A 14,207-nucleotide genomic window follows, 5' to 3' on the forward strand; every position below is an offset into this window, starting at 1 on the left:
TATTTCCAGATGACCATTTTAAACTACCTAAAATAATAATCTGAGTCTCTTTGCTAATTATAAATTTTCAAAGGGAAGAAAGATATCCATTTTTTTCTTTTAACTACTTGGCACCGGTGAGTCTGGAACTTCTAACGTCAAGCAATCATGATTTATTCATTATCATGTCATGTGAAGAAGTTTCTGACTACTCCAGCTGAAGTTGTGCAATGTCCCACAAAAATATTTATATCAGACCTTAGTGCCACAATTCCTTGGGTGGGCAATACTAAAGTCAGGTATGAAAATACATACAAACAGCAACCTGCAGTCTGAGGAGAGTTCCATGGTTATAAGCATCCATGCCTCTAACAGAGCACTAAAAAGGACAAAAAAGTCACATCATTCTTATTTAAAATACATGCAACACCCACTTCAAACAATACTAATTACTTTATCTATCTACTACACCATTAGTTGTAAGACTAATAAAGCTACCCAGCAGGCTTGTGCTTTAATGAAATAGGCCCTGAGCTCCTGGAATGAACACCTGTGGTTCAAACTCTAACACTTCAGATCAAATACAAGCTTTCTTCTTGTTGCTGAGCAATATATTTTTCTGGATCCTGATCAAACGCACTCTTAAGGAGGGAGTGTGTAATAATATAGTGTGAAATATTCAAGGGAGTGGGAGAGGTGTGGGGGGAGAGGAAGTGAAGGAAAATGTGAAAAAAATTGACAGCTTTTACAATTAGGTCACTTGAATAGCAAAATAAGCTCACAACAATTCTCTTCAATAAGCAGCAATACTGTCAAACAGATATTAATCATCATCAAGAAACTGCACTAATCAACAAATATTTTCTTTAAATGTTGTAAATTTCCCATTTCCACTGTTATTTTCAATGCTATTCCCCTTCTGCAGCTGAGCAATCAAGATGTACATATGACTAAATAAATATAACCGGAGGGCTATCCAATGATAGTGATGCTGAGCATCAGGAAAGCAGGAAGTGATTAGCAAAGCTTCTGTTCTCTAGAGTCTCAATGCCTAATAGATTCAATTGTTGTTTAGTAGTTGCACCTAGAGGCAAGATGAGGAAGAGGTGAAAAATTGGCTTCTTCTCTTTAGGAGAATTTTAAAATTTCCTGTTCAATGTCCCTTCTAACTTAACCCCCAAATTTTTCACATTGAAATCTACCAGTAAAAACTACCTTATTTTCTAATCTCTAGAATAGAGTTCCCTTGGACAAACAGCAATTTCGGAAAAGTCTTACCTAATTTTGGTAGGGAATAGGGCACTTTAAAGTAGTCTTCATAAAACTCAATGAGTCTCCTTGTAATATTTAGAGCATAGTCCCCAGATCCTCTTCTGATTGCATCAGGTCTTGCATACAATCGCACCTGATTAAAAACAAGCCAAAAAAAAAAATCAGTTCACTTTCATGTTTTAAAACCATCCTAATCGCAGAGGTGAACCACTCTGAGGTTGCTGGGGTGTTCTAGTCTCACAAAGCCAAATGTTACTGCTATACCTTTCTGAAAAGCAGAGTCTGCTGCAAGAACAGAACTTGCACAATTGAGGTAACAAAGTTGAGAAAAGAAAAGGAGTACTAGTGGCACCTTAGAGACTAACCAATTTATTTGAGCATAAGCTTTCGTGGCTCACTTCATCCGATGAAGGTGCCACTAGTACTCCTTTTCTTTTTGTGAATACAGACTAACACGGCTGCTACTCTGAAAGTTGAGAAAGTCAATCTCCTAGCTGTATGCATTGCCAAATAAAAGACTCAACACACCTTGCATCAAAATAAATATTCAAACCAATCACTTACATGTGTTTGCTAGAGATACGATGGTACAGTGGATTAGTATAATGGTTCCCTGCTTCTTTTGAACGTAGGCAGGACGCAGTGGCTCAGTAGGAGAGAAGTTCATGGTTTGTTAAAGGCACATTATATCAAGCCCTGTAAGTATTAATACAGTGGGTACGAAAAATATAATTCATTCTTCCTCCTTTTCTCTGGCACTGTCACAGCTATCCTCAATGAGCAAAATAAGACTGCAAAAACAACCATTTATAAGCTCATTCATGTACACAAACAATTAACGTCCCTGAAGTCCATATGACTGCTCCAGGCCTCCATTTCCAGAATGCAATAAGTAAGTTAAAGCTGTTCATACTTTTTATACAATTCAGATACTAATGTGTCCAGTATAAAATATCTCAGCTGTTTGCCTGCCTGGATAACCAAAGTGGAACAGTAATTTCTTCAACAAATACCCTTCTAATATAGGACTACACTGTGGCCAGCTGCTGCAGAGATAAACATGGGAGTTAGAAGGGACAAGGAGTCTACTTCTTCAACATCCCAAAACAAGGGATCAAAGTCTCTTCTAGGCAACAGCTGTATAAGGCTAGTGGTGCTAGCTAACCCAAAAACGGACAAGGGGAGGATGAGCTGGTATAGAATCATAGAAATGTAGGGCTGCAAGGGACCTCAAGGAGGTCAGCCCCCCACAGTGAAGGAGGATCATGTATACCTAGATCATCCCTGACAAGTCTTTGTCTAACCTTTGTCTAAAAACCTCCAAGGATGCGGATTCCAAAACCTCCCTTGCAAGCCTATTCCAGTGCTTAACTATCCTTACAGTTAGAAAGTTTTTCCTAATATCTAACCTAGATCTTCCTTGCTGCAGATTAACCCCATTACTTCGTGTCCTTCTTACTACTTTGCTGGACATGGAGAATAATTGATCACTGTCTACTTTATAACAACCCTTAACATATCTGAAGACAGTGTGATGCTGGCAGTATCGCCTAGTGGTTAGGGGCCAGTCCCTTCTTAGTGTGGAGCAGGGTTCGTAGGGGAGCTCAGGTCAGGTTATCAAAGGTCCAGTACTCACGAGCGCCCCTACTTTGGCCACTTCCTACCACGTACTCTATTGTCCAAGTTTTGCAGTCTGTAGCAAAAAGAAAAGGAGGACTTGTGGAACCTTAGAGACTAACAAATTTATTTGAGCATAAGCTTTCGTGAGCTACAGCTCACTTCATCGGATGCATTCAGTGGAAACTACAGTGGGGAGATTTTATATCACATTGGTAGATGTGCAGCTGAACGAGCCTCTGATAGTGTGGCTGATGTGATTAGGCCCTATGATGGGGACACCATCATAGGGCCTAATCACATCAGCCACACTATCAGAGGCTCGTTCACCTGCACATCTACCAATGTGATATATGCCATCATGTGCCAGCAATGCCCCCTGCCATGTGCATCGGTCAAACTGGACAGTCTCTGCGTAAAAGAATAAATGGACACAAATCAGACGTCAAGAATTATAACATTCAAAAACCAGTTGGAGAACACTTCAATCTCTTTGGTCACTTGATTACAGACCTAAAAGTTGCAATTCTTCAACAAAAAAACTTCAAAAACAGACTCCAACGAGAGACTGCTGAATTGGAATTAATTTGCAAACTGGATACAATTAATTTAGGCTTGAATAGAGACTATTTCCCCTTGTATATTCCGCCACCCCACCCCCACCCCCCACTGTTCCTCAGACGTTCTTGTCAACTGCTGGAAATGGCCCACCTTGATTATCACTACAAAAGGTTCCACCCCCACCCCAGCTCTCCTGCTGGTAACAGCTCACCTTAAGTGATCACTCTCATTACAGTGTGTATGGTAACACCCATTGTTTCATGTTCTCTATGTATATAAATCTCCACACTGTATTTTCCACTGAATGCATCCGATGAAGTGAGCTGTAGCTCACGAAAGCTTATGCTCAAATAAATTTGTTAGTCTCTAAGGTGCCACAAGTACTCCTTTTCTTTTTGCGAATACAGACTAACACGGCTGCTACTCTGAAACCTGTAGCAAAAAGGTAATAGAAAAAAGTACCAACTGCACCGTCAGTCTGTCTGCGCCCAGCAGGTAGGCTTCTCTTTTCCAAGAGAGGCTTTTGCAGCTCCCCCTCTGAGCAGCTCTCCCTGCCTTGTCAGTTACTTTCTGAATTGTCTGGCTTCCCTTCCAAGTTCCACCTCCATCTGGAGCATGCTCTGCAGGTGTGGCTAGGCAGGGTCATCTGGGTCCAGAGTTGCTCTTTAACGCCTTCAGTTTTAGTGTGAGACTTATATAACCCATCACAGACTTATCAGGTCCCCCCTCTGCTTTCTTTTCTCAGCAGTAAACATGTCCAGTGTTCTTGACCTTTCCTCACAGGTCAGGTTTTCTAAACCTTTTGTTGTTTTTGTTGCTCTCCTCTGGACTCTTTCCAGTTTCTCCACATCTTTCTTAAAGTGCTGCACCCAAAAGTAGACACAGTACTCCAGATGAGGCCTCACCAGTGCCAAGGAGATTAGAACAATTACTTCCCATGTCTCACATACTTCACTCCTGTTAATTCATCCATCACTCCTGTTTATGCACCTTTTTCGCAACTGCTGACACACTGTTGACTCATATTCAGTTTGTGATCCACTATAATCCCCTGATCCTCTTCAGCAGTACCACTGCCTATCCAGTTATTTCCCCTTTTTCAGTTGTACATTAGATTTTTTTCTTCCAAAGAGTAGTATTTGTCTTTATTGAATTTCATCTGGTTGATTTCAGCCCAATTCTCCAATTTGTTAAGGCCATTTTGAATTCTAATCCTGTCCTCCAATGCACTTGCAACCCCTTCCAGCTTGGTGACATCCACAGATTTTATAAGCATGCTCTCTACTTCATTATCCAAGTCATTAATGAAAATATTGAACAATACTGGACCCAGGACAGACCCTTCAGGATCCCACTAGATACATCCACCCAGTTTGACAGTGAACCATTGATAACTATTCTTTGGGTAGTCTTTCAACCACTTTTGCACCAACCTGACAGTAATTTCATTGAGACCACATTTTCCTAGTTTGCGTCTGAGAATGTCATGTGGGACTGTGTCAAAAGCCTTACTAAGATCAAGATATATCATATGTTCAGCTTCCCCCCATCCACTAAGCCAGTAACCCTACCAAAGAAGGAAATGAGGTTGGTTTAGCATTATTTGTTCTTAACAAATCCATGTTGGCTATTACACATCACTCAATTATCCTCTAGGTGCTTACAAACCGATTGTTTAAATATATTTGTCCCAGTGTCTTTCAGGTATCAAAGGTTAGGCTGACTGATCTCTAATTCCCTGGGTCCTCTTTGTTCCCCCTTCTATAGATAGATACTATGTTCACCCTTCTCCAGTCCTCTGGGACCTCACCCATGAGTTCTCAAAGGTAATTGTTAACAGTTCAGAGATTGCTTCAGCCAGTTCCTTAAGTACCTTAGGATGAATATTATCAGGCCCTGATGACTTGAATACATCTAACTTATCTAAATATTCTTTAATGTGTTCCTTCCCCCTTGCTGTTAATATTAATTGTGTTAAGTATCTGGCTCACAAGTTATCTTTTTAGTGAAGACTCTCCTTCCTCAATGGCCAACAGATCTGGTCAACAATGGGAAGAAGTGCGTGTTCCATCCCTTTATGGTTATAGCAATAGCTGTGTCCCTCTCCCTGAGGCACACAACCCCTTCTGAAGCTTCTGCTGGTGTGGAGTTGACTATCGCACTGTACCATTCCTAGTAGTGCCCATAAGGCACACATGAGCCTTTCATTTGCTCTATGCTACAGCTGGTTGCAGAAAAGATCAACATTCTGCAAAAATAATTGTGAAAATTTTATCCAGGTTTCATTCTTTTTCCTTTTTTTTCAGGGAACGGGTGGTAGCCTTGAAGGGCAGAAATTGATAATTTCAGTGAAAAATGTAATATTTTGAAATGGTTTTAGCAACTCTACTCTGGGCCCAAAGAAGTCAATGGGATCTTTGGCTCTGGCTTCAGTGGGGGCAGGAGCCAGGGTTGCTCTTTGCTCCTGATTACTTTACGTAAATATTTTCTGTACCAGTTAAATTACCTGAAAGGAATACAAGCAGACATCAAACCTGGGCTTTTCCTTGCAGAGATGTGCTGTACCTATGAACTCTGCTTTGCCTCAGAATCTTTTTATTTTGGGTACTCGGTTACTGATTTTAAAAAAAAGTCAATGTTGGTGTCACAATCAGAATGAGGGCTGTCAGATTTAGTGGTCAGACCAGAGAGAGTCAGGCCAAGTCAGGTACTGGGAGGTCAGAGTCCACAACAGGCCAGAGGACAGACGAAGGTTCAGGTATCAGGAGGCAGGCAGGACCAGGTTACCAGGAGGTCAGCGTCTGACAAAGGCCAGAGGGCAAACTGAGTGTCAGGCTTCAGGATGCAAGCAGGCAGGGTCAAGTTACCAGGAGATCGGGGTCAGGCACCAGATTACAGACAGCAGTCAAAGAGCAAAGTCAAGGACAAATCAGGGTTGAAAGTTAGAGTCTAGGGTTCATCACAAGCCCGGTCTGGAGAAAAGGCAGGCAAGCAGGCAGTCTAGGTTGTTATTCAGACCACTTCCCTTCCTGGCTTCCAGGTTTAAGTACTTGTACTGGCCAATCAGTGGGCTCTGAGGGGCTGCCACTCAGGTCCTGCTGGGTGGTACTTCGTGCCGAGCCTAGCCTGACCGGGTCCTCCAAAAACAACCCTGCCTAAGCCTCCAGTGGTGATGTGGAGGCAGCAGCAGCCTAGAAGCCCCCAAGTTCTAGCCCTGCAGGTTCTTAGAGTGGGTGTACCTTTAAATTTGTAGCTTTAAATTTGTCTTTTTTGTGCCATTATTACAAACTCACAGAGCATAATCATCCTGATGTGGTTGTCATTTTGTAAAGTAATGTAAAACAGGTAACAATGTAGCCTAATGATTCAGATAAGGGAACAGAATTCATAGTCACAACTTGAAAAAATAGAGACCATCATCTGAGCTTGTGTAAGTCACTATTTCCAGATATTGTTTCCTTCCAAAGCTAAAACAGCACTCTACATATCTCCAGTATCCTACCCACAAAGTTCAGGAAGAAGTTAAGTTGCTGGATACAGCAAATGTAGTCTCAAAGATCCCAGTGCAAAACTTGAAGCCCTATGTTGTATGTAATGAATTTTATCACAATTAGCTTTCTAATTAACGGTGTTTTGTGTCATTAAACCTTTATATACAATTCTACGTAACTGTTTTACTGGCACAGTTGACTGGGTCAGCCAGCCAGGTCTGTGAAAACATCATTCTCAATTTAACAATGGCCAAACATAGGATGCAGTGTGAGACAAAAACTCATAACAAGGGATAAAACAACGTTAGGTAAGGAGATTAGTCAGTCCAGTGGTTAGAGACCTGGGTTCAAGTCCCTGATTCATAACAGTGATCTTGGGCAAGGCATTTATGCCCAGTTTTTCAGACTATTTAGGCTCCTAATTTCCACCTCATGGTGGTCTCATTGACTGTAGTGGGACTACTAGTGTGTGTAAGGGATACTTATAAGAGTAAGAACCCGAAGGAGATCTATCTACTTTGTAATGACATTACTTTCTAATTTGCCCATCATTCATCTATATTTTTGTCTACTTCGGTCTTGACCCATCAAACTCCTCTACACATAACTTTATGCCTGTAAGTATGCTTGCACTCCAGGATCAGAGCCTTACACCATAGGTTCTTTGGGGTAGGGATGTGTATGCAAAGTGCTAAGCATATATATTTTTTGCTATAAAAATAATTACATAAAAACACATTAAAAGAATGTTAAGGTGGTACTCAAAAATCAAGCACTCAAAAATTAAGAAATTAGAGAATTAAAGTTTTCTGCATGACCCCTGCCTAACTCATTAATGGATAGTTATTCAATATTTATTTTTATCCTCCTCATTCCATGTGTTGTCCCATGCATTATTTATTGCACATCATTTAAACCCTGCTCTGAGTACAAAATTATTTTGTTTTGTTTTTAAAAATTAAATCCTGCATACCTACTATGAAATAAAATTCCAGTGGCACTATGTAATCCAGCACACAAGAAGCTCGAAAGTCTACAGAGCCAGGGCTATCGTAACACCTGTTGAGACCAGAACTGCCTGTGAATGAAGCCTGGTGGTGATAAAGAAGCCATCAGCAAATTATGCATCTGTACAGGCACACATGAGTAACAAGTAGTAGCAATGTAAGCTGCTTTACTACACCGTGTGGTTGTCCCTGCCCACACAAGACTTGGATCTGACTGGCCCTGGTCTGTCGTATTTCATAAGGGCCCCTGCTCAAGGTAATGAGCAGATGCCAGTGACAGACCCAGCGGACAAGGGCCAAGTTTTCCAAAAGTGGTGAAGTTGGATGAGCCCCAACTATCAATGCATGGACCGCACAGGGAGGAAGAAGAGCTTGATCTTCATAATGGTCATCCATTCCAACAGGAATCAACAACATCTAGCAGAAGAGTTCCTGGGAAGGGAGATGGTGTCCCAAAAACAAAACCCCTCTACAACTCTGGTCCCAAGGAGGCAGAGTGAAACAAAGGGTCAACCAGCCATGACAGACTGTGACAACAGCACCAGGGTTATAGCCCGTACTATTACCAACTCCAGCAGGAGGAGCATGTTCTGCACGCACAAGATAGGTGCAACCAAAACCCAGCTTAGGGAAGGTGCAGGCTCAAGGAGCCCAACTTCCTGGAAATCCAAACCAGACCTTAGAGGCTCGTGCTGTGTCACCATACGGAACCATATGGACTTGTCCAAGAATGTAAATGGCTGAAAGGCATTTTCTAGGCCATGGCAACACGTGACCATGAGATCTACATCAAGTCCCTGGCTAATGAAGTTGAATCAGTGTCCTGCTTACAGAGCCACCTAGCTGACAGCCATAAACAGCCTTCTAATATCCCCGTCATGAAACCAGACAGCTCTCCCTGCTCATTGACGCATGAGATCCTGGACAGATGGAAAACACATTATGTAAGTGTGCTCAACCACACATCTGATGACAACTGTCCAGAGCTACATGATTTGATCCTCTGTAACTCGCAGACATGCTGCTGGACCTGATGGTATTCCACCCAAGCCACTCAAAGATGTACTGGAACCAGTGAGCACTGGGCTGAATCAACTGTTCTTAAAAGAATGCGCATTATGCAAAGTACCAGCAGAATGGAAAGACAGCATCATAGTATCCCTGTACAAAGTCAAAGGATCTCTCACTGAGTGTGACAACTATAGGACAATCTCATTATTATTAGTCCCTAAAAAGGGTCATATTCTGCTTGGTGGGATGCAGCCATTCCTTAATAGACATCATTGTCCCTAGCAATCAGGTTTCACTGTTGGATGGTTGACTGTCGATATTATCCTTACCCTCCAGCTTCTGACTGAGCTGTACCAAGAATTTAACCACCCATTTCACTTGGCATAAATCAACATCAAAGCAGTTTTCAGTTCAGTCAACAGGCTGGCACTTTAGCTTGGAATAAAAGGAAGTGGTGTTACAGATGCTCTCCTAAATCTGGGGCCAGTGTAAGAGTACTCATTGGTTCACAGGTTTCACTGTGTTTCTACACTACCTCAGTGTGCAGCAGGGATCCATTTTCGCCCTGACTTGCAGTATCAACTGGATATTATGACTTGCTGCTCCACACATCAGAATCAAGGCTGGTCAAGAAGTGTTCACCCACCATAACTACACTGACCTACCAAGACTACCTCTTGCTTGTGAAGAAGTCAGAGAATTTCAGCCCCATCCTCCAAATCTGTGGGATTACCAGTATTTCTCTATGGGTCAGAAACATAAGACCATAAGATTTGCCATATCGGGTCAGACCAGTGGTCCATGAAACCCTATATCCTGCCTTCCAACAGTGGCCAATGCCAGGTACTTCAGAAGGCATGAACAGAATAGGTACTCATAAAGTGATCCATCCCCTGTCACCAATTCCCAGCTTCTGGCAATCAGAGGCTAGGGACACCAAGAGCATGAGGTTGCATACCTGAGCATCTTGGCTAATAGCCATTGATAGTCTTATCCTCCATGAACTTATCTAATTCTTTTTTGAAGCCATTTACAGTTTTGGCCTTCACAATGTCCCATGGCAATGAGTTCCACGGGTTGACTGTGCATTGTGTGAAAAAGTATTTCCTTTTGTTTGTTTTAAACCTGCTGCCTATTAATTTCATTTGGTGACCCCTAGTTCTTATGATATGTGAAGGGGTATTCACTCTCCCCACAGCATTCACCATTTTATAGACTTCTATCATATCCCCTCTTAGTCATCTCTTTTTCAAGCTGAAAAGTTCCAGTCTTTTTAATATCTCCTCCTATGGAAGCTGTTTCATATCCTAATCGTTTTATTGCCCTTCTCTGTACTTTTTCAAATTCCAATGTATCTTTTTTGAGATGGGATGACCAGAACTGCACAAAGTATTCAAGGTGGAGGTGTACTATTGATTTATATAGTGGAATTGTGATATTTTCTGTTTTATTATTTATCCCATTCCTATTTGTTCCTAACATTCTGTTAGCTTTTTTGCATGCTGCTACACATTGAGCAGATGTTTTTAGAGAACTATTGACAATAACTCCAAGATCTCTTTCTTGAGTGATAACAGCTAATTTAGATCCTACCTTTTGTACTTATAGTTGGGATAATGTTTTCCAATGTGCATTACTTTGCATTTATCAACATTGACCCAAACCTGGTCCCTCTTACAGGCAGACCTGGAGCAGCTAGAGGCATTCCATATGTGGTACCAGTGACAAATCCTGAGCACAAAGTAGTTTGACATTGTGCGAAATGTCACAATCTCACAGAGATCTGGCCTTCCTTCAATCACTCATTATATTTAAAAGCAGCATTGCATGCTCTTTGGCCAGGTCATGAAGATGAACAAAAATGCCCCAGCACGTGTCCATCAACACACAAGCTAGTGCACAGCCTGACCCTACCTGGCACCACCTGCAGGGCTGCCCCAGAGATTCATGGATTCACAGGATTGAACCAGATTTGGGAACTTCACTACATGATGCCTGGTGCAACGCAATCAATTGTGACCCCTCTGTCTGACACATCGGTCCTCAGTGGACTGTGAGTGATTGATGACAGACTCAATGCCACTGAACTGGACATTGAAAAGATGCTGCTATTCATTGCCCACATGTACACATGACATCATTCCAGAACTTCCAAAGTCAGAATCTTTAGTCTGTGATGTGAGAAATGGGATTTGGCACATAAGCCTGGATAAAGAGTCCTGCATGCTGGCGACCTTTCCAACACCATTTGGTCACTACAGATGGCTGTGCATGCTGATGGGCATAAGCCCAGCATCTGAGGTGTTCCAGACAAGATTCACCCAAGTGTTGAAAGGGCTGCCTGGGATAAAAATAATTGCAGATGATATCCTCATTGTAGGCAAAGGAAGCAATGATACAGAAGCTGAATGAGACAATGACAAAAAAATTACAATGCTGAAACACCTTTTAATGAGCTGCTCTAGAGACATAATACATGAACAAGAATATAAAACAACCCAGAAAAGAATATGACTCAGTTTGCGGTAACATACATTGGACATTTACTCACAGCAAAGGGACTGAGAACAAATTCCAACAAGATCAAGGCAGCCAGAGACATGGCAGTTCCAGTGGATGTGAATGGGCTTCAAATATAGCAAAAATCTTAAATGAATCAAACAGTACCACAGAATCTCTACAGATAGAAATTCCATACTTCAATAATAAGAGTACAGCAGTAAGAATATACTATTGACTACATGACTAGAATGGTGACAGGGATTGTGAAATACTCAGGGATATTAGAGAGGATACAAAAACAGAAAACCCCAAAATACTGGGGGATTTCAGCTATCCCCATATTGACTGGGGATACGTCACCTCAGGGCAGGATGCAAAGATAAAATTTCTAGATACCATAAATGACTACTTCTTGGATCAGCTAGTCCTGGAACCCACAAAGGAAGGGGAAATTCTTGATAAGTGGGGCACAGTAGCTGGTCCAAGAGGTGAATGAAGCTGAATCACTAGATAATAGCAACCATAATGTGATTACATTTAGCATCTTTGTACGGGGAAAACACCAAAGAAACCCACCAAAGCAGCACTTAACTTCAAAAAGGGGAACTACAAAAAATGAAAAGGCTACTTAAACGAAAATTAAAAGGTACAGTCACAAGAGTGAAATGCCCACAAGCTGTATGGAAACTTTTTAAAACACCGTAATAGAGTCTCAAATTATATGTATATCCCAAATTTTAAAAAACAGTCAGAGGACCAAAAAAACCCACCACCATGGCTAAACAACAGAGTAGAAGAGGTAGTGAGAGACAAAAAGACTTCCTTTAAAAAATGGAAGTCAAATCCTTTTGAGGAAAATAGAAAGGAGCACAAACTCTGGCAAGTCAAGTGTAAAGATATAATTAGGCAGGCCAAAAAAGAATTTGAAGAGCAACTAGCCAAAGACACAAAAATTAACAGCAAAAAAAAGAAATTAAGTATATCAGAAGCCTGCCAAACAAACAATCAGCGGGCCTATTGGACAATTAAGGTGCTAAAGGAGTTCTCAAGGAAGACAAGGCTGCTGCAGAGAAGTAAAAATTAATTCTTTGCATTGGTCCTCACTGCAGAGGATGTGAGGGAAATTCCCACATCTGAGCCATTCTTTTTAGGTGACAAATCTGAGAAACTGTCCCAGACTGAGATGTCAACAGTGGTGGATTTGGAACAAATTGATAATTAAACAATCATAAGTCACCAAGACCAAGAGTTCTGAAGGAACTCAAATATGAAATTGCAGAACAACTTACTAACTCTGGTATGTAACCTATCACATAAATCAGCCTCTTTACCAGATGACTGGAGGATAGCTAATGTGACACTGGATTTTTTTAAATGGCTCTAGAGGTTATCTAGCAATTAGAGGTGAGTAAACCTAACTTCAGTACTAGGCAAATTGATTGAAATTTTACTAAAGAACAGAATTATCAGACACATAGATGAACACGATATTGGGGAAGAGTCAAAAAGGCTACGATAAAGGGAAATCATGCCTCACCGATCCATTAGAATACTTTGCGGGGGTCAACAAACATGTGGACACGGGTGGTACAGTGGATGTAGTGTATTTGGACTTTCAGAAAGCCTTTAACAAGGTCCTACACCAATGCTCTTAAGCAAAATAAGGAGTCATGGGGTAAGAGGGAAGGTCTTCTCATGGGTCAGTAAACGGTTAAAAGATAGGAAACAAAGGATAGGAACAAAGGGTAGGAACAAATTTTCACAGTGGAGGAAGGTAAACAGCAGAGTCCCCCAAGAATCTGTACTGGGACCAGCGCTCTTTAACCTATTCATAAATGATCTGGAAAAGGGGGTAAATAGTGAGGTGGCAAAATTGGTAGATGATACAAAATTACTCAAAATAGTTAAATCCAAAAGCCAACTGTGAAGAGTTACAAATGGATCTCACAAACTGGACAATAAAATGGCAAATGAAATTCAGTGTTGATAAATGCAAAGTAATGCATATATTGGAAAATATAATCCTAACTATACATACAAAATGATGGAATCTAAATTAGCTGTTACCACTCAAGAAAGAGATCAAGGAATCACTGTGGACAGTTCTCTGAAAAATCTGCTCAAAGTGCAGCAACAGTCAAAAAAGCTAATAGAATGTTAGTAACTATTAGGAAATGGATAGATAATAAGACAGAAAATATCATAATGCCACTATATAAATCCATGGCATGCCCACATTTCAAGTACTGCATGCAGTTCTGTTTTCTCCATCTCAAAAAAGATATATTGGAATTGGAAAAAGTACAGAGAAGGGCAATAAAAATAATTAGGGATACGAAACAGCTTCCTTATGAGGAGATATTAAAAGACAGGGACTGCTCATCTTAAAAAAGAGTAAGGATAGAGGTCTATAAAATCATGCATGATGTGAACAGCGTGAATAGGGATGTGTTATTTACCACTTCACATAACACAAGAACTAGGAGTCACCCAATGAAATTAATAGGCAGGAGCTTTAAAACAAAATTTAAGAAAGCATACAACTCATGGTCAACCTGTGGACCTTGTTGCCAGGGGATGTTGTGAAGGCCCAAAATATAATTGGCTTCAAAAAAGAATTAGATAAATTCATGGAGAATAAGACCATCATTGGCTATTAGCCAAGATGGTTAGGGATGCAACCCCATGCTCTGGGTAACCCTAAGCCTATGACTAACAGAAAGCTGTGACTTGATGACAGGGGATGGATCACTTGATAAATTCCCCA

At 41.1% G+C, this 14,207-nt stretch overlaps 1 protein-coding gene across 2 annotated transcripts in view; it reads right to left on the reverse strand.

The window, feature by feature from the left end:
* The window catches only part of TRHDE (thyrotropin releasing hormone degrading enzyme), a 338,491-nt gene that overhangs the window by 267,646 nt on the left and 56,638 nt on the right, over positions 1 to 14,207 (reverse strand). For both annotated transcript variants that reach the window (XM_074942032.1, XM_074942033.1), the window contains exon 3: positions 1,258 to 1,384. In XM_074942032.1, the coding sequence (XP_074798133.1) occupies positions 1,258 to 1,384 (127 nt within the window). The remainder of the gene's footprint in view (positions 1 to 1,257; positions 1,385 to 14,207) is intronic.

This window comes from Natator depressus, chromosome 1, assembly GCF_965152275.1.
Source record: "Natator depressus isolate rNatDep1 chromosome 1, rNatDep2.hap1, whole genome shotgun sequence".
Classification (NCBI taxonomy): domain Eukaryota; kingdom Metazoa; phylum Chordata; order Testudines; family Cheloniidae; genus Natator; species Natator depressus.